Source organism: Megascapheus bottae, chromosome 25 (assembly GCF_031878675.1).
Source record: "Megascapheus bottae isolate mThoBot1 chromosome 25, mThoBot2.hap1, whole genome shotgun sequence".
Classification (NCBI taxonomy): domain Eukaryota; kingdom Metazoa; phylum Chordata; class Mammalia; order Rodentia; family Geomyidae; genus Megascapheus; species Megascapheus bottae.
In genome coordinates this window covers 5,930,955-5,954,811 of record NC_143533.1, presented here as the reverse complement: position 1 = coordinate 5,954,811, position 23,857 = coordinate 5,930,955, and the positions used below count along the sequence as shown (strand labels likewise).

Here is a 23,857-nt window from a genome sequence, read left to right as displayed (position 1 = left end):
TTAAAGTGCTTGCCTAGCATGCATGAAAACCCGGGTTCAATTCCTCGGTACCACATACATAGAAAAAAGCCAGAAATGGTGCTGAGGCTCAAGTGGTAGAGCTCTAGCCTTGAGAAAGTCCAATGACAGTGCTCAGGCCCTGAGCTTAAGCCCACGACTGGCAAAAAAAAAAAAAAAAAGAGGAGCTAGGATTATAGGCGTGATCTTTTTTTCTTGGACTCACACAACTCACTCTGATCGCAGGATCTCAGTAACAGCCACAGATAATACATGAAGGAATGAGTGGCCCTGTGTTTCCAGTACAACTTCATGTATGCAAACACATGACAGGCTGGATCCGGCCCATAGATTCTGACCTAGGGTACTGTGCTAGCTACCAGGGGATGTGCAGAGTTCATGAGTGGGTGCACATGCAAGCACACACATGTGAACACACACACACGTCTCCATGTGATGCCTGTCTCAAATGCATCCTCCGTCATGGGCCCTCAGTTAGCTACAAGTTTATTCCAGACAATTTCAACACAGCCATCCTGGGACTTCCTGTTCTCTATTCTGGGAAGAAAAGGGAAGTCTGGGAACAAATCAAGAGAAGAAGGAGCTGGTGAGTCCTTGTCATTCGCAGCTGGTTTAAGTTTGGCAAGAAGCCAGGGTGGGTGGCTGGGCCTTCTCCTCTGCTGGGATGGCATGAAGTCACCCTCTGGGGCAGGGTGTGGGGGTGTGGGGAGGGAGAATTAGCTTCTAATGGAAGGATGAGAATGGGGGGGGAGCTTTGCCCCCTCCCCATTGTGGTTGGCATTTCCAGGCAACTGGTAAACATTTTGACCCTCCCTCTGGGACTTCTGAGGGGCTGTTTCCGGCCTGCCTGGACTCCTGGCCTGGACTTAAAGGGCCAGAGCACCACCAAGGCTGCTGTGGGTTCTGCAGAAGCAGCAGATGTACTTTCTCATTTCTGTTTTCACATCCTTCGGCAGGGATGAGCTCATTCCGCGCCCCCTCTACTTCCTCATAAAGTAAAAGGGGGCTGATCAAAACAGTCCCCTTCTGGGCCTGTGGCAGTGAGAATGGTGTGTGTATGGGGGGAGGGGGGAAGATGAGTTCAGGGTTTGGGAGAGTTTTGTGGCAGTATGAAACTTAGTGTGGATAATGCTGGGATTTAAGGTTTTAGGCTCACCCTCCCCATCCCACCCTTACCACCCCTGCCCCTGCCCCCTAGGTTCTGCAGCCTCATACAAACTGGGTTCTTTGCCTCAGAGCAAGCTCCCTCTGTTAGTTATTGGGCTCTCATTCACATGTGTACTTCAAAGAAACCAGACAGTTCCAGTTCCCCAAGCACACTGTCCAGTTAGCCAGCCCCACTTCCAGCTCGTAGTTGATGGCACCTAGTGGTTGCGTACTAGTTCTGGATAAATCAGGAGCCCTGGTCAGGGGCTGGTGCACTGGTTAGGTTAAGTTCTGCCTCAAAAACAAAGAACTCCACCTTCCATGCAGCTTCTGAGGCCTAAAGTGGAGAAGGTGGACTTCTCATGCAAACTCTAGTATAAACCAGGGGACCTTGCATGCATGAAGCCCTGGGTTCCATTCCTCAGTCCCACAAGCATAGAAAAAGCGGGAAGTATCCCTGGGGCTCCAGTGGTAGGGTGCTGGCTTTGAGCAAAAGAAGCTCAGGGACTGTGCCTAAGCCCTGAGTTCAAGCCCCAGGACTGGCAAAAAAAAAATATGCTTTTGAAAATTAGGCCTAGGGCTGGGAGTGTGGCCTAGTGGTAGAGTGCTTGCCTAGCATGCACAAAGACCCGGGTTCGATTCCTCAGTACCACACACATAGCAAAAAGCTAGAAGTGGCACTGTGGCTCAAGTGGTAGAGCTCTAGCCTTGAGAAAGTCCAAGGACAGTGCTCAGGCCCTGAGCTCAAGCCCAAGACTGGCAAAAAAAAAAAAAAAAAAAAGAAAATTAGGCCTAATAACCATACCTCAGAGATTCTGAGGGGATTAGCTTGAACCCTCAGGAATGTAAAACTGTGCATGCTCAAGTCCCTTACATAGCATGACAGTGTTGGTGTGGGTTATGGGTAGCCTCTCCTATACTTTGTCATCTCAACATGACTTACAATAAACATGACTTACAATAACTACTGTGGTGCAAAGCTATTGGAATGATTGTTATACTGTTTTAGAGGCTAATGACGAGCAAGAAATCTGCACATGTTCAGCACAAATGCAGTTTTTAAAGATTATTTTCCATCTGCAGTTGGTTGAATGCACAGATGAAGAATCCACAGATAACGGAGAGTTGGCAGTATTTATCAGAGGAAAACAATAAGACTAATCAGCACACGTCTTCTGCTTAGAATATGGAACAATGGGTTGGGTGCAGTGGCTCATGCTTGTAATCCCAGCTAGTCTGAATGGAATGGGAGAGACTGGGAGGATTGCAGGTTGAGGCTAGACAGGAAAAAGGAAAAAGTAGTAAAACTCCATCTCAACAGACAAATCAGTCGTGGCAGACCACACCTGCAATGCCAGGAATTTAGTTCAAGGCTAATCCCTGAGGAAAAACTTAGAGAACCAACCTGAAAAATAACTAAAGCAAAAAGGGCTGGGTGTGTGGGGGGGTGCTGCTAAAGCAGTAGAGCACCTGCCTGGCAAGTATAACACCCTAAGTTAACTAAAACAAAAAGAAAAACCGCAATTTCTTACCATGCACTATCCTTAAGGCTTCTCAACTCCAAATACATCATGGCTGATACGTGCTTTGAAGGTTCCATTTTTGATGGACAGAAGCTCAGCAGAGGAATAGCTTCTAACTCAAGAAGACCAAAGATTAAATAAACCAGGAAGATAAAAAACAACAACAACAACAAAAACAACACTTGGAGAAACCAGGTGCCTGTGACTCATGCCTGTGCTGTAATCCTAGCTACTCGGGAGGCTGAGATCTGAGGATCCCAGTCCAAAGCCAGTTTGGACAGGAAAGCCTGTTAGACTCTTGGTTTTGTTTTTGTTTGGGTCATGGGGCTTGACCTCAGTCTGGTCGATGTCCCTGGGCTCTTCAGCTCAAGGCTACTGCCCTACCCTTGAGCCAAGCCCCACTTCCCATTTTCTAGAGGTTAATTGGAGATAAAGAGTCTCAGGTCCTTTTGTGCCTGGGCTGGCTTTGAACCTTGACCCTCAGATCTCAGCCTCCTGAATAGTTAGGATTACAGTCATGAGTCACCATGCCCCGGCTCTGTGAGACTCTTATCTTCAACTAGCTACCAAACACAAATTGGCTCAAGTGGTGGAGCAAAGAATAAAAAATAAAAAAAAAAGCTCAAGGACAGAACCCAGGACCTGAGTTCAAGTCCCAGGTTTGGCATGCACACATACGGCCCCACGTGCATGCACGCGTGCGCGCGCACACACACACACACACACACAGAGTGCATGTTAACAGCTTCTGTAACCCCCTTTGTTTCTCTCTTTGTGAACTCATGAGAGAGTGGATTCCTTGTGCTTTATGCTTTAGAACAGTCCTACTTCTTGAAAACTAAATAAAACACACCCAACAACTTTCCCATACCTCCAGGGAGTGGGGGGTGGGGGGGACGGAAGATAGATGGATTAACCCGTGGTTAATCAACCTGTGGCTACAGGTTTTCCAATTCACCTGGCAGAGCTATCACTCCTCCTAGTCTGTCTCCAAGATTGCATCTCAGACTAAGCCTGACTGTTTACAATTCAAAATGGGCCCCAAGGCATCTGGGGAAGATTTGTGGGCAAAGTTCTTGAGCTATAAATTAGCCACAGGCCAAGGCTTGCAGTGTGTTTAGGAAGAGGGGGAGGAGGAAAGAGAGAGGAAAGGTAGAAAGCTTCTGGTTCCAGAAGGCTTGGCCGTGTCATGCTGACATACACTTGGCATGCCTCTCACCCGGTGCCAGGTCTGTGTTACCAGGGATTCCTCCAGCCTGACTGGGAAAGATTGCCACCGAACCAAGGTGAGCGAGCTCTCCCCACAGATTAGGCTTCACTTGAGGCAATGGTGTGTACAAGTTCCTTTATTGAAACAGCAAAATGAATAAGAACAAGGTTCCCAAGCAACCAGAGGATTCAAAGTGCACATTTATTCCAACTCCAAATAGAAGAGAGGTGGCTGGCCTAGACCGCCAGGACCATGGAAATTTGGTGTGATTAAAAAATGCCTACAATCATTTGGGCAAAGTGGCTCATACCTGTAATCCCAGCTACTCAGGAGACTGAGATCTGAGAATCAAGGTTCAAAGCCAGTCCAGGCAGATAAATACATCGAGAGACTTTAAAAAAATCTCCAATCAGTCATCAAAAAGCTGGAAGTAGAGCTGTTTGGTCAAGTGGTAGAGCACCAATCCTTGAGCAAAAAAGCCAAGGGACAGCACAAGGCCCTGGGTTCAAGTTCCAGTACCGGCACACACACAAATTGCCTTTAATCTTACAGTTACATAGCAGCTGAATCCTATGGATTCACTCTTTGGTCTTTCATTTATTTATTTTAATTTTTTTTGAAGAAAATTCACGTTAAGACAGTCCCATCACACTGCATCATCACACTTATTGTGGGATCACAGGAGTCACTTTTTTAAAAATCTCAATAAAATAGGAGGAATGTTTTAAGTCAGGTGATTAAGTCAAGGCACTTTGTTTTGTTTTTAAGCTAAAGGTGCTGAAAATATTCCTGACTATCTGATACTCCACAACCCAGGTTATATATCTTTAGTTTTTTGTTCCCCCCCCCATGTAAATCATCATCTTCCAACCTATGCTTCTAGTCTTTCCCAACCCCATCACATACTTTACAGGCATGAAAAATACACTGATGCGTTTCGGTTACGGACATGCGATTGTTTAAAAAGAAAAACCAAAAACTAACATACCACCACAAGGATAACACTAAATCTGTTGTCCTTTTTGGGGACCCTGTAGGTGAACTTGCTTTCCCCATGGGAAGAAAGCTTCCTGTGCCTGGATAAAGAGCAGAAAATATCTTCATCCAGGTCAAAGCCACATGGTGTGACAGGAAAAAGGGTCTATACCAAAATTTATGCCAAGTTATATCCCATCTACTCAGGCTAAGAGCTGAGGATCAAGGTTTGAAGTCAGCCTGTGAGACTCTGAGTCCCAACTAACCACCAAAAAGCTGGAAGAAGAGCTGTGGCTCAAGCGGTAGAGCCTTGAAGCCTTGAAGAGTGGGTAGGGAGAGTAGGAAGGAGGGAGGGAGGGAGGAAAGGAAGGGAGGGAGAGAAGGAAGGGAGGGAAGGAGGGAAGGAAGGAAGGAAGGAAAAAGAAGAAAGGAAACAAAAAGAGAATTTGACAGTGCAGGAGTGACATGTCCTGTTTTGGTAGCATATCTGGACCAGGACAAGGTACAAGGCAAGAGCCATGAAGTCAGAAAGAGACAGAAAATTTGGCAATGGAGTCTCACCAGATACTTCTTGGCAGTGAGGATAGGACAAGCTTAAGTTCTGCCCAGAGATGAAGTCCTGATTTTCCTGATGCCTCCACAAACACCAGGAACAAACATAATTGGTTTTTAATATTAGAATCAAACACAACAAAACAAGTTACTCTGCAGTCCTTCCAGATGAGTCATTGGCAAACTCCAACAGAGCCAAGCAGCTGACCCCAAATCACCTGGAAGTTAATGCCAAAAATCCCTCCTCTTCGCCACTCCTCCTCCTCTTCCCCCCACTTGTGGTTTGATGAAGAATCTCATTTAAGAAGAAGAAGCCGGGAGTTTGGCCTAGTGGTAGAGTGCTTGCCTAGCATGCAAGAAGACCCAGGTTCGATTCCTCGGTACCACATACATAGAAAAAAAAAAAAAAAAGCCAGAAGTGGTGCTGAGGCTCAAGTGGTAGAGCTCTAGACTTGAGAAAGTCCAAGGACAGTGCTCAGGCCCTGAGCTCAAGGCCAGGACTGGCAAAAAAAAAAAAAAAAAAAGAGAGAGAGAAGAAGAAATAATGATAATAAAAGAAATGGCTCCAAGCTGGGAAGTCCCCTCTGCATACTGAGTTAGTTGTTATCTGTGGCTGTGTTAATTTTCTGCTGGCTTGTTTCTACAATAAACCTTAAGTCTGAAAGATACAGAAGAACTGAACTATCACATCTTCCACTATACATTCCACCAGCTGATCCAAAACAAACTTAATGTAACCTTATACATATTGGTTTTTTTGGAGGGGGAGGCCAGGGGAGTTGCTAACTGGCTGGCCCCCTATGTTCTGTCTGGCCTATGTGGTGTTCTGGACAACTGGAAATAACTTGTTTAAAAATTCAGTTCATAGAACCATCCTGATTCCCTTCAAGGTGAACACAGTCCCCTGGCCCATCCAGCCCTGCTTCTTTCCTTTCTACTCCCTGGCAGCGCTTGCTCCTTTCAGGTTGCTGAGTTTGCTGAGTTCGTGACCCCACCCCTACAAACAGTAGCTAGCGTGGCTTTCCTTGCCTCAATCTCCCTTGCACCTTACGTGACACCCACTTCACCTCCTTGGCTCCTCTTCCTCTCACTTCTGTCTGCAGTCCTTCCAGAAAGGGTTCCTGAATGTTCTCAGTCCCCTCCAGTCCTCCTTCCTCTCAGCTCCATTTCATTTTGCAAAACACTTCTCCTAGCTCAGCCCTGGAACATTCCAGAAGACTCCAAGCCCCGGGTGTGGGAGTGGCTGAGGGGTATCTAGCCACATAATGGCTGAGTCACCGTCCCACATGCGTTTTCTTTGGGGGCATTGGCTAAAGAACTAATTAAAAAAAAAAAATGTAATAGAGACTTCCGGTAGGGGACTCTGCAGATCTGAATCTGTATCAGTCCCACAGGAAAAAGAAAAAAAAAATCCTGCTTTTTTAAGTTCATGATGGTCTCCAGAACAGAATCTAGGATTTAATCTGTGATTGAATCCTAGCTACTCAGGAGGCTGAGATCTGAGGACTGTGATTCAAAGCCAGCCTAGGCAAGAAAGGCTATGAAACTCTTATCTCCAGTTAACTACTAGAAAATCAGAAATGGAGCAGGGGCTCAAAATGGCTGAGTGCTAGTCTTGAGCTGAAGAGCTCAGAGACAGCACTTTGGCCTTGAGTTAAGCCTCAGGACCAAAAAAACTTAATAACTCCCTGGATCAGTACCACCTTACCATACCTTATTTCATTAGTACACAGTCCATGTCTGAGGTTACTAAACAGTGATAAAAAAAAAAAACTGAACTAAATCACTGTATTTTGGCTTACCATGTACAGAGAACAATGGTCCAGCATGGCATTTAAATAAGACATTCCTAGCTTTAAAACTTCATCAACACAATGCCCATTAATTTAAAAAAATATTAAAAAAAACCTTCAGGATGGATAAGGCTTTAGGTTACTAATCTAAAAGAAATACTAATAGAAAAGGAAATCCTACAAGAACTGTATATTTCCAGATTTATTTATACTTTAAAATATTATTAAATAATAAAAAAAACAAGAACCCAGCTAGAAATACATTTTTTTTAAACCCTGCTATCTCCCATTTCTATTGCCTAAATGACTGACTCAATGAAAAGTTGGGCTGGGTCTATTAATTACATCAATATATATCAATATATAGATACAGTTTACTCTTAGTATTTAATCCTTAAAAAAACTAACTTAAAAAAAAACACTGTGCAGTTTATATGTTTGCAGGAAGCTAGTAAATTGATCCTTTAGCTCAGTGCAGTACCTTACAACCTAACATTGGTCTCAAAAGCTACTGGAATAACTTTTGGGATACCAAGGGGAATTGCTCCCCAAAACAAAATAGCCACCACCCCACTGCAGCCATTTCTTTTTGCCCACCAAAGTGTATGCAGCACTGATTTAAAAAAAAAAGATTTTCCGTAAATTAACATCCCACAGCAGTCAAGTGGGTCCCTTCAAGAGTTCATACAAATGGCTCTCACACTTGTAATTCTAGCTACACAGACAGCAGAGAGCTAAGGAGTAAAGTTCAAGGCCAGTCTGGGCAGGAAAATCCACAGGAGTCAGATCTCCAAGTAACTATCAAAAAAAGCAAAAAAAAAAAAAATTGGAGCTAGGACTCAATCCGTAGAAAGCTAATCTTGAGCAAAAACAGAGGGACAGTACCCAAGCCCTGAGTTCAAGCCCCAGTACCAGCACAAAAATAAAGTAGCTAAGAAATTTAACAATGGCCCTGTTATTCATGAAACCATTTCATTTTTGTCTCCCAGGTCTTGCCTTTAAGAACTAAGGAAGGACAAAGAAACCTTTATTTAGTTGGGTTTGGGTTTTTTTTGTTTTTTGTTTTGGTGTGTTTAAAAATCCCCAAGTAGGGGCCAGGAGTGTAGCCTAGTGGCAGAGTGCATGCTTAGCATGGACAAAGCTCTAGGTTCGATTCCCTGGTACCATATACACAGAAAAAAAGCAGGAAGTGGTGCTGTGGCTCAAATGGCAGGGCACTAGTCTTGAACAAAAAGTGTCCAAGGACAATACCCAGGCCCTGAGTTCAACCCCAGGACAGGCAAAAAAAAAAAAAATCCCCAAGTATAAGGCTGAGACTGGATGCATTTTTAACCAGGCAAAGGGATGGTGGTCCCTCATAAAACTCAACTACAGTTGAGAACTGTTTTCAGAACAGGCTGAAAAATACATCTAACCCAGACAGTTATATCAAGAAGGAGAGAAAGAAAGAGAGAGAGAGAGAGAGAGAGAGAGAGAGAGAGAGAGAGAGAGAGAGAGAGAGAGAGAGAGAGAGGGAGAGAGAGAGAGAAAGAGAGAGAGAAAGAAAGAGAGAGAGAAAGAAAGAGAGAGAGAAAGAAAGAGAGGAAGGAAGGAAGGAAGGAAGGAAGGAAGGAAGGAAGGAAGGAAGGAAGGAAGGAAGGAAGAAAAAAAGGAGAGCAGTGTTGTCCAGGGTTCTGAGCCTCCCTCTTTGCTAATTTCCTTCCCTTCGTCTGTCAGCTCCACTCTCCCCATCCGTGGGGACAGACTGATAGTCAAACACACACACACCCCGCAACCCCTTCAAGAGACTGAGCCCCACACACAAACTATTTGGCAAGACCCAGGCTAAATCAAGATCCCTTTGAAGCTGGGCTATCTAGAACCCCCCCCCCCAACCATTTACTCATAGTCACCGGGTCACTGAGCTCTCACACTGGCCAGGCCCAGGGACAGGCACTTCCTCTCCTTTGAAAAACAAAATAAAATTAAAAAAAGAAAAAAAAAACCTTAGGGAAAGAATTCCCTGGGAAGGAGATTGCTGAGAAGCCTTGAAACCCAAAAGGGCTGCGTCTAGCCGGCGGCAAGCCCTGGCTAGACACCTTTATAGACAAAGTCTGACATTCTTGCTCAAGACCTGCTGTGTTCTCTCTCTCTCTTGCTCTTTGTACCTGGCTCATAAGTGCCTGGCAGAGTTGTACACTTCTTCCCACGGAATGCCACCGACACCATCAACACCCAACACCATCACTAGCCAACATAAAGTGCTATTTGTTCTGGAACTCTTCAGCCAGCCCCAAGTTTGGTCACCCCCAGCCAACGCCTGAAACTGCACCATTGTAACAAGGATAGGAATGGAAAAAACGGGGACATCACGTTTCTCTGCTGGGGTCGAACTCGACTGTGCCTGAAGATTGGATTCCCCTCTAGGGCGGGGGAGGAAAAGCGATTTACAAACAGTGAGCCAGGGACAGAGATCTCGGTCGAGGGGAGAGGCGGAAGGGGGCCAGCGGCCGGTCTCTGCTCCTCGACGGACACGTCCTGTCACCGGATTCTGGGCAGATGGGCGCCTGGACCGGAGCGTCCTGCGTCTTCTGCTGGTTGCCCAGGAAGCCACAGTGACTCAGAAGAACGTGGGAAGGCCCGGCTGGCACCCCGACCCGGAGAAGGAGCCCGTGTGGCCAGGCAAGGGGCGCCATCGGGGCCCATCTTCAGGGAAGGCCTGGGTGCGCTGCCTCTGGCTGGGCTGGGGGGCACCTGGCCAGGTAGCGGGGTCCCCCGTAGGCCCGGAGAAGGTGGGGTAGCCTCTGCCACGTGGACAGCAGCCTGGCAGCTGCCAGCTCCCGGGCGCGGCCGTCGAAGGCCGCCAGCAGGTCCACGGGCGGGGCCTGGCGCAGGGCCTTGGGCAGGGGGCCCAGGTCGGCGGCCGCCCCGCCGGGGCCCAGCACGCAGTGGAAGAGCGTGCGCCGGCGCAGCAGGCAGTCCCGCAGGAACCGCACCAGCTCCTCCAGGCGCTCGCACAGGTGGGCCTCATCCCAGCCCGGCGCGGGGACCCCATCCGGGGTCACCGCCCGGCTCAGCAGCGCCGTCTTGAGCACGTACGAGGACAGGATGCGCCCCCACTGCGCGGCGGCCGGCGGGTCCAGCCCGCGGCCACCCAGGTCGCGCAGGGCCTTGAGCAGCTGCAGGCCCTTGAGGTAGCAGGCACCCGGAGCCGCCCGGTCCTGAAGCCAGCTCAGCAGCTTCTGCTCCTGGCGAGACGTGTTCACGCCCCACAGCAGGCCCGGGGGGAGTCCGGCGGGGGCTCCCAGGGCCGAGGGCGGCGGGGCGGGGGCCACGAGGAAGACCCCATCGCCCACGTGCACGGCGGGGATGAGCCGCACGGCCATGGACAGGCGGCAGCAGCCGTAGTCGGTGCGGCACGGCAGGACGTGCAGGGTCGGGGGCTGCTCCAGGCCGCCCGGGGTCAGGCTGACTCGGCAGCGCCCCTCCAGGCTGTAGCGCACGGCCGCCAGGCAGCGTTGTAGGTGCGCCTGGAACCAGCGCAGCACCAGCCAGGCCGACAGCAGCCGCCGCCCGGCCGCGTCCACGCAGAAGCCGTCGGCGAAAGGTTTGCAATCGCGGGGCCAGCGGCCCCCCGACGACGAGGGCGGCGCCTTCAGGGCGCCCACGAAGCAGCCGCCCGAGGCCGGGGCCGGCGCGGGCTCGGCGCCCAGGCTCCTCGGCTCCAGCGCCACCGGCGGCGGCAGGCGCAGCGGCACCAGCACGTCGAAGCTGTCGGGCCGGCGGATCTTATGCTGCTCGTAGGAGCTGCCCACCTGGATGAAGTCGCCGCGGAAGGCCAGGGCCAGCGCTCCGCCCGGGAGGGGCCCCGGGGAGCCTCGGATGCAGCCCGCGCGCACCAGTTCCCCCACGATCCGACTCACGTGCGCCTTGCTGTGGCCCAGCACGTGCGGCGACAGGCGCACCTCGTGCTCGTAGAAACTCTCCAGCAGGACGCCCAGGCCCGGCTGTGGGGGCACCGCGGCCGGCAGGGCGGAGGGGCCGCCCGGACGGGCCGGGCCGGGCAGCAGGCGCTGGCGGACGGCGCGGCGGCAGCGCAGGAGGACGTAGCCCAGCAGGAGCAGCGAGGCCGCGGGGAGCGCCGCGGGGAAGCCGCCGTCCGCGCCGTCGGGGGGCTTGGCCCCGGCGTCCTCGCCGCCATCCCGCAGGGCGAGGCCGAGGCACAGCAGCGCGGCGCACAGGCCGCTCACCAGGGGCCAGAAGGCGCGCGGGTTGAACGAGTAGCGCGCGGGGGCCGGCCGGGGCCGCGGGGCCCGAGCTCCCGACGGCGGCGGCCCCGACGGCGCGCCCGGCCCGCCATGCGCGCCACGCCCGGGCGGCGGCCCCGCGGCCCCCGTGTCCCCGTCCTGGGCGGCGGCGGCGCCGTCCCGCAGCCCGGCCTCGGCTCCCGGCTCTGGGCTCCCGGTCTCCTCCTCCTTCCCGCCTCCGCCGCCCTGCGCGCTGCTCCGCCCGGCTCGCCGCCTACCCCAGGGTCCCGCGGGCTCCCCGGGCCGCTGCGATCGCCGATCGGCCCCGGTGCTCCCGGCCCGGGGCGCTGCTCGTTCCCCGGAGGAAACGGCCAAGTCTGCAGCCGACCGGCGCGCGCGGAGCCTCGGCCTTCAAGGACGCGCGGGCCGCTCGGCCACCCCGGCCCCTTCTCGAAGTCACCGCCGGCCAAGGCCTGGCTTCCCCGCGATGGCCTCCGCCGCTCTCCCCGCGCGGCGCTGGGCCGCCCCAGCCCCGGGCCGGCCCCGGGCCCCGGCCCGCCCCCGCCCGGCCCCACCCCCAGCCGGGCGGCGTGGCAGCCCCGGGGCGGAAGTGCTCCGGGCCGCGGGCCTCCGGACTCACCCGAGACGCACCCGGCGCCTCCCGGGTGCCAGGCGGGGAGGCGATGCTGCGGAAACGGCGCTGGAAGAGGGAGGACTGAGAAAAAAGAAAGAAGAAAGAAAAAATGGTGGCTCACGCCTGTAATCCCAAGCTGTCCCGGAGGCTGACATCTGAGGATCGTGGTTCGAAGCCAGCCCAGGCAGGAAAGCCCAGGAGACTCATCTTGAGCTGTGGCTCAAGTAGTACAGGGCCAGCCTTGAGAGAATCAAGCTCAGAGCCAGGACCGACACACACACACTGGAACACACAGCAGCCTCGTCTGGTCACTGTCCAAACAAACACCAGAGGTTGCCCAATTGAAGAGCTTGCACCCCCTGCCTCGACCCCCGGAGCCACAGAAGGGCTGTGCTTAAAGGGATGCAGTGGCTTGTGGAATTAGGGACTGTGCTTCCAGGAGGATCCTGAACTCAGGGCTCTCCAGGTTCCAAGGCCTGCCTGCCTGTTTATCTCTGCATCTGCTTATTGGTCCTTCAGAATGTCAGTGTCACAAGGCAGAGGTTTTCCCTGGTCACCCATGCGTCTCCACTGGGCCCCCAGCTCCAAGAACAAAGCCCAAAGCATAGCAGCATTGGCTGGCTCGGTAAATGCCCAGACGCTTAATGACAGGGTTGTGTCCTGAACCGTGCATGGCTGGGCGATTTCCTGGTGTGAGCATCCTAGAAGGGCCCTATAAAGTCGGGGCACTGGAGAGGATATAATCATCGGTGGGACCACCCAGCCAGTCAGATGCAGTCTATGGTTGACCAGGACACTGTTCTATGCATTGCCTGTAGCTGCTGTAAGACATGACCAAGAACTGCATGCATGCATGTGTGCCTTCTCCTTATCTCCTCTCCTCTTTCCCTCTTCATCCCGCCCCTCCTCTCCTGTTCCCTTCCCTCCCAATATACTAACGCTACTTGTGTGGCTGGCAGTGGTGAGCAGGGGATGGGTCATTCGGAAGCCTGCAGCTGGTGCAGCCCTGACCTGCAAGCCAATTTTGTGGTAATACCTAAGGAGCAGCTCCTTTACGGGGTCCAGCTCTGCTGTGGGGCTTAGGTGTCCTCTTTGGAAGTTCCATTCCATGTCCTTTCTTACAGCCATACTGGGAATTCTCCAACTATCAGAGGTAGTTTCTCTGCTACTGTGTTTTAAGGTATTTCCTGTTGATTCCATTATGCGGAGTTATTACACAACTCTCAACACTGTCTGTCCCTCACCAAGAGAGAGGAGCATGCCACCCACTCTCTGATGACACACACAGCCATGTCAACTTCATGCTGGTGTTTATAAACAGGCTCAAGTGCTGGGGCCAGAAAAGCAGGCAGGTAGAGGGCCTGACACAGAACTGCACAGCCACTGCCACCAATATAACCTTCTCTCCGAGTCTCAGTGGGACAGAGGGGCCCTGAGGGTACCTAGTGGAGAAATAAGCCAACATCATTTATTTAGTTAGTTGGTCCTGGGGCTTGAACTCTGGGCCTGGGGGCTGCCCCTGAGCTCTTCAGCTCACAGCTACCACCCTACCCCTAGAGCCACAGCAGGACTTCCAGTTTTCTAGTGGTTAATTGGAGATAAGAGTCTCACGGACTTTAGTGCCAGAGCTGGCTGTGAACCCTGATCCTCAGATCTCAGCCTCCTGAGTAGCTAGGATGACAGGCGTGAGCCACCTCGTCCAGCTGCCAAAACCATTTATAAGCTGAGGTTCTAGGATAGACAAAGGTCCTGGGGCAGCAGGAGCTGTGGCAAGCCTTGGGATTGGGGGGCGGGGTGGGGGTGCAAGATGGACAAGCAAGCAGAGCAGGAAGCTGAAGCTGGCTTGATAGATCTCCTTCTACTTCAAGCAGCTGTCTTGGTTCTCACGACCCTTATGATTCCCCGTGGGGGTCTGAGGTCACAAGATTGTGTCTTTTCCTTGCCTCTTGGGGTTGGGGGTGGCCTGAGATGGACAGGCATTTCTGGGTCCCAACGAAGCAGAGGCCGAGGGCGTGTTGGCAGGCAATGTAAGATTGGAGCCAGGGCCCGGGGAGAGCTCTCCAGCTCCTGCTTGGACCCTGTCCCCTCCAAGGCTGCAGGGAGTATCTTGAATTCTCAGAAGCCAGGACAAACAAAGGCAAGCAATGAAGTCACACCACGCTCACAGGGCACTGTGGAAAAGTCAGGGCTCCTTAAGTCCAGCTCAGCCCCCTCCCTTCTCAGCTGGAAGCTCAGGCAGGAAGCTCCAGGTCTGGGGCAGAGCTAGTTGTAGCTCAGCAGACCGAGGGAGCTGGCACTGCAGCTTCTCCAAGCAGACCAGTCCCAGGGTGACCTATGGGGTGAGTGGATGGGGGGGGTGACCTCTAAGCTGGTACCCAAAGCTTCCTGGAAGTCCCCACTTCAGGGGTGACTCCTGGAGAAGCGGAGGGCTGGCTCTGTGTTTCAGGCTTCATGTGTTGGGAGAGGTTGTTGGAGAGAAGAGTGGACAGCAGGCCATACGGGAGGACACTGTGCAGCCTCGGAATGATGTGGCTAGTCTAACTGAAACAAAACCACACGTTATCTTACATAACAGGGAGTGGAGATGGAGTGGTCTGAGGCTTGCCTGCTTGTCTCAGGGGTTCAATCACGATGCCCCATTTCTTTCGTCTTTCTCCTTTACCATTTACAGATTTGCTCTTCTCCTGGTAACAAAACTGATGCTGTGATTCCAGGCAACACATCCAGGCACTGTCAACAGCCATCATGAAATGTGCCCAGTACCACACCTGCTTCTTTATGGCCACCGTAACAGTGAAGGAGAAATACAACAAGGACCAAGACTCCATGTGGCCTGCTAAAACTGAGTTTTGTTATGAAAAAGAGGGAGAAGAAAGAGTGAGGAATAGCCATCAGCTTAATTTTTTGTTTTATTGTTTATGTGGTACCAGGGAATTGAACCCAGGGCCTCATGCATGCTAGGCAAGCCGTCTACCATTAAGCCACATTCCAAGCCCACCATCAGCTTCTACCACAGTCGCTCACCTATGTCTGCGGGAGCCTTTAAACCCATGTGGCTGCATCTTATCCATCTTCAGTGTTTCCTAGACAACAGGCAACCTTAAGAGGTAGGTGCTAGCTTTATTCCTATTTTACTGACAGGGAAAACAAAGGCACAGGAAGGTTATAGTCATTGCCTGGGGTCACAGAGCAGGAAAATAGCAGAGCTGGGATTTGGAACTGTGTCTCCCAAGCTGGAGGTATCAGCCACCCTCCCCACTCACCACACATATACACGCATGCGCATGTGAATGCTTCAAGTTAGCTGTTTCCAAATTCCTAGCTTCCTGCTTGATGTTTTCTCATCTGTGGTGAAGAGTGCATAGTAAGATATATGAAGAAAATGTTTCACAGAGCTTAATTTGCAGTGAAGCCTTATCTTTCAGGGCAGGGGCATTTCAAAGCCAGCACTTAGAAAAAGAAAATTGCATTCTGCCTGCTATATTGGCATAAGAATTTGGATCACACATTCATCAAAACTCACAGAATGCTCTGCTTCAAGTTTGAGCATTTATCCACCTCACAAAACCCATAAGTGCAAATTGGATTCTACTCAGTGATGTGTGGCTGAATCGTTTAGAGGTGAAGTATAGTGACCTCAGCAATTGACTTGAAATTATATTTTAAAAAATACGATGGCCCGGGCATGATGGTACATGCCTGCAATCCCTGCTTCACAGGAGGTAGAGAACACCGCACCAGGAGGAGAATCTCTGTCCAAAGTCAGACCCAAGGAAAACCCCAAAATCGATCTGAAAAATAGTTGAGCCTCCAGGCGCTGGTGGCTCATGCTTCTAATCCTAGCTACTGAGGAGGATGAGATCTGAGGACCAAGGTTCAAAGCCAGCCCAGGCAAGAAAGTCTGTGAGGTTTTTCTTCCAGCAAGAGGTGTGGCTGGAAGTGTGGCTCAAGTAGTAGAGTACCCCTTGGAGTAAGTAAGCTGAGTAAGAGCATGAGGCCCTGAGTTCAAATCCCAGATATACACAGACATATCCATGCACACACTTGCGTGTGCGCACACACACACACACACACACACACAGACAAATTCATCCAGGAGGCCTATGCTGGTGGGTTCGTCTATAAGGGGAAGAGTCTGTAAAACTCTTTTTTTTTTTTGTGCCAGTCCTGGGCTTGAGCTCAGGGCCTGAGCACTGTCCTTGGATTTTCCCAAGGCTAGAGCTCTACCACTTGAGCCTCAGCACCATTTCAAGCTTTTTTCTATGTATGTGGTACCGAGGAATCGAACCTGTCTTTGTGCATGCTAGGCGAGCACTCTACCACTAGGCCAAACTCCTGGTCCCTGTAAAACTTTTTAAAAACAAAACCAAAAACACAAGATTAAGCATTTGGTAATTAGGTCTATACTGGAAAAATAATTAAGTTTTTCTTTTTTAAGGAAAGAACATTATAAAAATACCAAGGAATTCTTAAGCACCAAACCACCTTGTTGCTACAATAAGTTAGAAGGCATTTAAGAAAGGAGGAGGGTCTGGAAGTACGGCTCAGTGATAGAGCAAGGCCCCAAGTTCAAACCACAGCATCGCCCCTAAATAGACAGGCAGGCAGACAGGTAAATAGCACTTGGGGGAGGAAAGGTGGAGGCACAGTTTGGGCTAAAGTCTCCCTGGGTGCATATGGACAGGAGGACTGCAGGACACTGAAGGCAGGAGGATCCATCCTTGTGTTGTGTGTCATCATTGTCTGGCACCTGTGAGCCTGAACGTGTTTTGTTGTGGGTGTTTTGAAAGTGAAGCTGAATCTATCAGGCCTGGCTGAGCTGCAGTGACGGGGCAGGTGGGAGATGCACATAAAGCCAGGAGGCAAGAGCCATACCAGCCAGAGCTGGGGTGAGGGAGAAGAGGGCAGGACTCATCCCACAATCTGCAGAATCACCCCATCCATGGCCCCCCACAGCTGGCTGACCCCCTCAGGATGGTCCTAGGCCAAACTGGAGTGAAATGATGACGTGATGAAAGTGGAGGTCGGGGAGACACCTTGGGTTGAACTGTTCCTCACCCCGTGGTGGTACTGGCATAGTACTTATTTAATAAACACTTCAAGGGCCTTGGTTCATCTGTTGCCCTGGAATTTGCTGGTGGGAAGTTGCAGGCAGGAAGCACATGTCCCTCTCAGAAGTGAGAACAAGTGTGCTGTGCTGTATGGCAGGCGGCCATAGCTGAGTGGCACGCAAGGAAAAGGATCACAACCAGCAAGCAGCCCGCCTTTGTCCGGCGCTTTTTCGCCTTTCCGTGTTGCTGGTGTCTTACCATGGACCCTTCTGCATGATGGACTGCAAATAGCAGGCTTAGGAATTCAAATCAGGAGGTCAAACAGAAGAATTCATCAAGTGACTGCAGTGATTAAATGTACACTATGTAAAAAATAAACTTGAGGTCAGGGCTGAAGGGGGTGGGGAGACCTAAGGAAAAAGTGATTGACCAAGAAGCACTGCGCTTATAACATGACTTAAGGAATGTAACTCCTTTATATAGATACATTATAATAACAATTTGAAGAGGTGATATTGACCAGTGAGGTAAGAGTCACATGGACTTTCATGCCAGAGCTGACGCCTCAGATCTCAGCCTCCTGAGTAACTAGGATTAGAAGTGTGAGCCACTGGCACCCAGTGAGAAATGTACTCTTTACCTGTTTATGTGACTGTAACCCCTCAGTCCGTACATCACCACCTTTATAATAATTAAAACAAAATTCCTCCCTGCTTCCTTTTCCATGTAGAGACAGGAAAATGAAGGACCATGTCTAGCCACAGAGAGGCCTGACACCGTCTCCACGTTTTGGGCGAGCCCACCTCATGTGCCTCTGGTTTGAGTTTTAAGGACCACCTCTGCCAGGTCTTGGGTGATTAACCCATGGTCTCAGTGCTTGGAACGAGGCATTGTTGTTAAGGGCTGCTGCTAATGGAGCAGGTATGGACACAGGAAGTCAGGCCACACACTGAGTCTTCTTTACCTCCCCTCCCCCTGCCCCCTTGATCCCTTCTTTATCCTGTTTAACTAAACCTTCACTCTGTGGGCTTCTCCTGTGAGACCCCCACAAAATGTCTTCCAGTGTAGACCTCAAGTGCCGGGGAAGCTGGGGGACCCCTCAGCTGCCCCTCTGATACATCTTCAGCTCTCTTCTGGGTGCAGGCATGAGCTACAGGTTCCAATGGACAAAAGGTATGGGGCCAAAGGAGCCGAGCTCACCTTGTTAATACACTCTTGAAGTTATGTTACCTCCAAACTGGGGAGTTTTAATGAAAAATAATACTCTTACAATTTATTAACAAAATTCACACAACGCCAAGCGTCCACTTCTTTCTCTGTGGTCACCAGGTTGGCAGACACCAGAGGGAACAGAGTTCAGAATCTTTCTGATAGATAGATGGCCGCACTGCACCCGGCCTGGATGAGGCTCTTCAACACAGCGTAGGCAGGGGCCTGGGACACACAAGAAATCACTCATGTTCATTGGTTCATTTCTGGGTATAAGGTGGGTTTGGACTTCTCTAAGTGAGGTCTGCCCTCCAGGGTGTCCAGGGCAGAGGAGGGGAGGCAGCTCTGGAGAGAGCCTGAGGGTGAGGTTGGGTGGGGCAGCTCGGCCAGTTTGCTTTCCCCAGTGACTGCCTTCCTTCCTTCTGGACTTACTTAAACGTGTTCCTTTCTGGAACAGAAACTCCCATCCCCCTCAAACTTCCAGATAAGGCACCCCACTCAGCGGGAACAGCAGCAGCAGGGCCCTACCAGTTCTGCATCGTGGTCCAGGCCAATGTCATGGTGCTCTAGTTCCTCATCTCGAAATTTCTTTATCACCTGTTAAAGGAAAGCTCTGGCTAAGGCTGTGGGTGGCCCTCTCTGGCTGTGCTGTCCCTGTCACACAGGACACAGGACTGCACTCTGCCCAGGGAGTGGGACAGCTGCCCAGGGCATGTAAACATGGGTGTGGCTTTGTCATGTATAGAAACAGGGGTCAGGCACAGCCTGGAGAGCCTGGCATGTTGGTGTGTCTGGAGTCCCAGATACTGGGGGAGAAGAGGGAGGCAGGGGGAATGTGCTTGAGCCTGGGGGTTGAAAGCCAGCCTGAGCTCCACAGCAAAACCCCATCACAAAAAGCAAAGTAACAGAACTAGAAAAGTGCACTGCCCCCTGCTGGAGGAGAATGGGCATGGCGTCACACACACAATGCCTGCACAGGGGCAGAGGCCAGGGCTCTGTAGATGCGGGTTCCTATGGCCCTCTGCCTGGCAGTGATAGGGACAAGGGGCTTCTCCTCTATCCTAGTTGTTGAGGACAAAGGCCCCACCTGCCCTCCTCCCCTGGAGCAGCCCCATTTGACGCAGCCCCTGACCTGAAGCAGCTCCTCGTGCTTTTCGAGGTTGTCCTCCATCAGCGTCCGGATCTGGTTGTTGTAGTGACGGGCGATGGATTCTTCCACGGCCACTGTGCAGGCCATCGCGCCCTCCTTCCCCAGCAAGGCGGTCCCAGCCCCTGCGGGGTCATCCAGAGCGAGACCATGAGGCCCAGCTCCCTGGCACCTGGGTCGATGGGCCTTGGGGACTTTGTTCTCCATCCCAGCATAGCTAACACCATCCTGCTAAGCTGTGACCACGGAAAATGTCCTCAGCTATGGCCTCATGTCTTCTGGGGGACAAAATCACCCCAGCTTTGGACACACAGCTGGGGGCAGGCACCAGATCCCAAGTAAACCTTGAAGCGCACGGTAAGAATGCTCTTCTTGTTCAAGGCACTTTTGTGTTGTGATTCAGGGTCTTCCTATGAAGCCCAAACTGCCTTGAAATAATCCTCCTGTCTCAGCCTCCCCTGGAATCATAGGCATATGACACCATGCCCAGATCCAAAAACTGTTTTTGTTTACAGCCAAGACTAAGTCTGTGTGTGTGCTAGTCTTTGATCTTCTGTCCTGTTCTCTCCTCTCCCTTTTTAAAAGCTTGAGCAGATCTTAGGGTTTAGAACCTGGGTCAAGGAACAGTACATAACCGTGATCAAATGATACTAGCTTATTCCATGCTCCTTTAAATTTTACTATACTTTCTATTTATAAAAGCACTGATTTTATCTTACAGAAATTTAAACAAGGAAGGAAATTCAATCACATTCTATTTAACTTTAGGAAAATACCAAGTAAAGAAAAGCAGCTGTGTGCAGCCAAGGAGAGGACAGCGGACACGGTCCCTGACCGGCTCCCTGAGCTAGTGCGCATGCACAGACGTACCCAGGGCAAAGCCTGCCACGGTCCACAGAGGCATGAGCACCGTCGGCCGGACCCTGGAGGCAACCATCATCTCACTGAACTTGCGCAAGTGCTCCTTTTCCTGATCCCACATTTTCTGTAAGGATCACAAAAAGACAAGTGTCCGTGTGGTGGCCTCCTGCTGTCCCTGGGGGGCACTCCAGGGCCACTACACTGGGCAGTAAGAAGGAAGCTGTACCTTGCCCTGACACATCAAAGTGAGAAGCAAGATGCCAGCTAAGAAGTCTCCCTCCCATATGGGGAAGAGTGGTGGCAAACTGCAGCAGCGCTGGGACCAAAGATATGTCTGGGTGGTGACATGGCCCACAGCTGAGGACACAGTGAGCCGCTTCAACTCCCATCATGACATCAAAGGTGGAGGGTGGGGCCAGCTGCCATGCAGCTGGCTGGCCTAAGTACCTTGTGTTGTTCAGGGCTTTCTGCCTGTAATACCCTCCATCCCCCAAACTGCTATTATCCCCTCTGGTGGTGTACCGCCCAGCTGGAGGCACAGCAGGTCTGAAGGCACTTAACAGCCCAGTAGAGGGTGACATTTGTAATCTAGACATGGCTTCAATCCACAGTGTAGCATGGAGGTTCTTTAGGGAGTTGAGGGTCTAAGCGAGGGGGTGCTGTGGGGGTCCTGGAGCCAATCCCCCATGGATTAGAGGGAAGGCATGGTACCAGGTGCCTACAGGAATGCACTGACTCCTGTTGATGTGGACTTTGCCCTCGGGGCAGTGACAACCACACAGGGTGCCTGACTTCCTTAAAGCTCCACAGGTGTGGACTGCACAGGCCTTGTCTGGGTGTTCTCTGGAGCACCACTTCTGCATGTGGTGTTTCTCCTGATGAGAAACCTCATCACCTCTGATAAGAAAATGCTAACAGCAGAGACCACTGCATGTCTTCTCCTCACTCTTATCTATTGGTGCTTTGTCTGTAAAGGAACAATATGCTGTCCATAGAAAGACTAAGATGGCTTCCTCCCCCTAAACACCCATCTGTGCTTCCCTCTAGGGAATCATGAGGTCATGTGGTCACCAGGGCAGGAGGCCAGGCTGAGAGACGGACCGGTGCCCACCTGAATGATAGGTCCGACGCTGGTACGGCCCAGCACGGCCATCTGCCCCGCGTAGATGCGGTTTGCTCCATATTCGCCGGCGTGGTCTACCCGGATTACTCGATCCACGAGTGCACGACTGGCACTGCCTACGGTTGCTCCCGAGCTGCGAAATCTAACACTTCCTCCTTGTCCAGAGGACACAACACATTGTTAGTCACTGCTCGGAGGTAAAAATCCACGCTTCTTCTCACAGACAGGAAGGTTACAAATGAGCTGGAGCTGGTGGCTCACGCCTGTCATCCTAGCTACTCAGGAGGCTGAGATCTGAGGATCACAGCTCAAAGCCAGGCCCGGGCAGAAAAGCCCGTGAGACTCTTATCTCCAATTAACTATCAGAACACCAGAAGTGGCGCTGTGGCTCAAGTGGGAGCGCGGGTGGCCTTGAACTGAAGAGCTCAGGGACAGCACCCAGGCCCAGAGTTCAAGTCCCACAACGGACACCACCCGCGCCCTCAGTTCAAGCCCTAAGGGGTCGGCACAGCCATCAATCAACAGCAGTAACGACCAGCATCCCACCCAGCGTGCCTCCCCTTGGAGACCCGGTGGTTCCCTCCAGCCCCGGGGCCGCTCGGACTGGAGAGCGAGCGCGTAGAAATCGTCTGAAGGTCTTCACGGGGCGCATCCGTGGGCCACGCATGAGGGGCGGGGCCCACGGAGTCTCCCGGGGCGGCGGGGCGTGCGGAGCACACCGCGCTCCGCTTGCTGGAGGGACTACAGCGACGGGCCCTGGCGCGCCTGCAGTGACGTCACGGCGCCGCGGCCACTGACGTCACGCCCCGGCGCGACGGCCCCCCCCGTCGAGCTCCGTCGCAGCACGGTGACGTATGCACGTCTTCTCACACCCTCCGTCCCCCGTGACCTCTCCCTCAGCTTCTAAAGGGAAATCACCCGCTCCGCCAACCCAGGACACAGGGTTACCACCGCGCGTCCGCTTTTACCTGAAGGGCGCCACAAGGCGCCTGCGCGGAGCCGCCACACGGGGGCGGCCCTGGCCGTCCCGGACCAACTCATTGCCCGGATAACAGCCGCCACTGTGGAGCGCAGCGGGCCAATCGTGCTCTTGTCGCGGGATGATGACGCAAGCAGACGCCAGGCAGCGCCCCCGTACCGATGGGAACGCCCCCAGGCCGTACTTCTGTTCTATTGGTGAAAATATGACGAATGCTCACTCCCTATTGGCTGGAAAATCTATCACTCATTCATGAGCCTGTCGGTACAGGTTGTCATGGAGACGAAAAGGCGAAAGTGCAGTTTGAGAGACTCCGGGACCGAGACCTCTTACCCAAGTCCTGGGACCCGGACCCTGAGCGATCGCTCCAGGTAGTCCTTTCTTTTCTTTTTCTCTTTTCTCCCTCATCACTGGATTTTAACCGAGCGCCACATCCTCGCTGGGCTGGCACACCACCACCCGAGCCACTCCACCGGCCCCGACCTTTGGAGATGGGAGCCTCATAGACTACAGGAGGCTGACCCGGTCCTAAGAAGACGGGATGGCAGCAAGGCAGTGGACTGGCGGCAATGGAGGCAGCAGTAGAGACAGTCCTATTGACAAGAAATGGCTGTGGCAGAAATGACAAGAGAGCAGGAGGGGATGGAGATCATGAGGGCTATGAAGAGCGAAAACAAGAACCTGGATCCTGGTCACTAAAGAGTCCCAGAGATCTGGAACTGGATCGTAAGGTCCAAGGGTCTCTGACACCACAGACCTGGGAATTGTGTCAGTGCAAAGGATCCCAGTGCTGAGGCCTGTGTGAAAGCTATCTGCTGCTGCTGCTGCTGCTGCTAGTGGTGGTGGTGCTAGAACCTGAGGCCTACAATAGCTGCCAAGTAAACTCCTGGTGTCCGAAGCCCAGAGGGAAAACCTGAGAGACTAGAGATATGTCTCTGCCCTCTAAAGCCTGGAGAACCCCCACCTCCTACTCTTGCTGAGAAGACTGTTGAGTTCAAGTATACACAAATCACATTTTACAACCTTCAAGACGTTTTAATCCATCAGTAGTTTAATGCACACTTGTTAAAGAGCTGCATGTTAAAAAAGTTATACAGATTTCACCTGATGTTATTAAAGTTATAAAAACATACAAAAACATTTAAGAGGTATACAAATTAGCAGCAGTTAACTAAAATTCATACTTTGATTAGCATATTTCCCTATTAGATTTACACCAGGGAGAGAAAACAATATATATTCACTTTTTATCTACAACACACAGACACAAATAGAAAACAATGCTGAGAAGAATGGTTAAAGGTGGTACATTATATACACATATTTACATACATGCATACAAATTATATATAATATATATAGGCACTAGACAAAAAACAATTATAATTCGTTTTTAAAGACTGAACTGAT

General features: G+C 51.6%; 2 protein-coding genes across 2 annotated transcripts; both read right to left on the bottom strand.

The window, feature by feature from the left end:
- Positions 1–8,989: 8,989 nt before the first annotated feature.
- Itpripl2 (ITPRIP like 2) lies at positions 8,990–13,205 on the bottom strand. Its single transcript, XM_090318678.1, is given in 4 exon segments — positions 8,990–9,942; positions 9,944–11,852; positions 12,019–12,158; positions 13,089–13,205. Coding segments are annotated over 4 exon segments (2,292 nt in total). The 3' UTR covers positions 8,990–9,816.
- Positions 13,206–17,521: 4,316 nt separating this feature from the next.
- On the bottom strand, positions 17,522–22,587 carry Coq7 (coenzyme Q7, hydroxylase). Its single transcript, XM_090358107.1, has 6 exons — positions 22,437–22,587; positions 21,457–21,623; positions 20,355–20,469; positions 19,470–19,609; positions 18,866–18,934; positions 17,522–18,562 (listed from the first exon to the last, which is right to left on the bottom strand). Exons 1-6 carry the CDS (start codon positions 22,507–22,509, stop codon positions 18,485–18,487), a joined length of 642 nt encoding a protein of 213 aa, XP_090214233.1. The 5' UTR covers positions 22,510–22,587; the 3' UTR covers positions 17,522–18,484.
- Positions 22,588–23,857: the final 1,270 nt, after the last annotated feature.

Bases quoted from the DNA above. Each gene is read 5' to 3' on its own strand.
- Coq7 (XM_090358107.1), bottom strand. From the start codon at position 22,509: ATGAGTTGGTCCGGGACGGCCAGGGCCGCCCCCGTGTGGCGGCTCCGC. The intron at 19,610-20,354 runs GTACGTCTGTGC...ATGACCCCGCAG, and splicing joins CGTGGCAGGCTTTGCCCTGG to GGGCTGGGACCGCCTTGCTG. The intron at 18,935-19,469 runs GTCAGGGGCTGC...TTCCTTTAACAG, and splicing joins AGCACGAGGAGCTGCTTCAG to GTGATAAAGAAATTTCGAGA.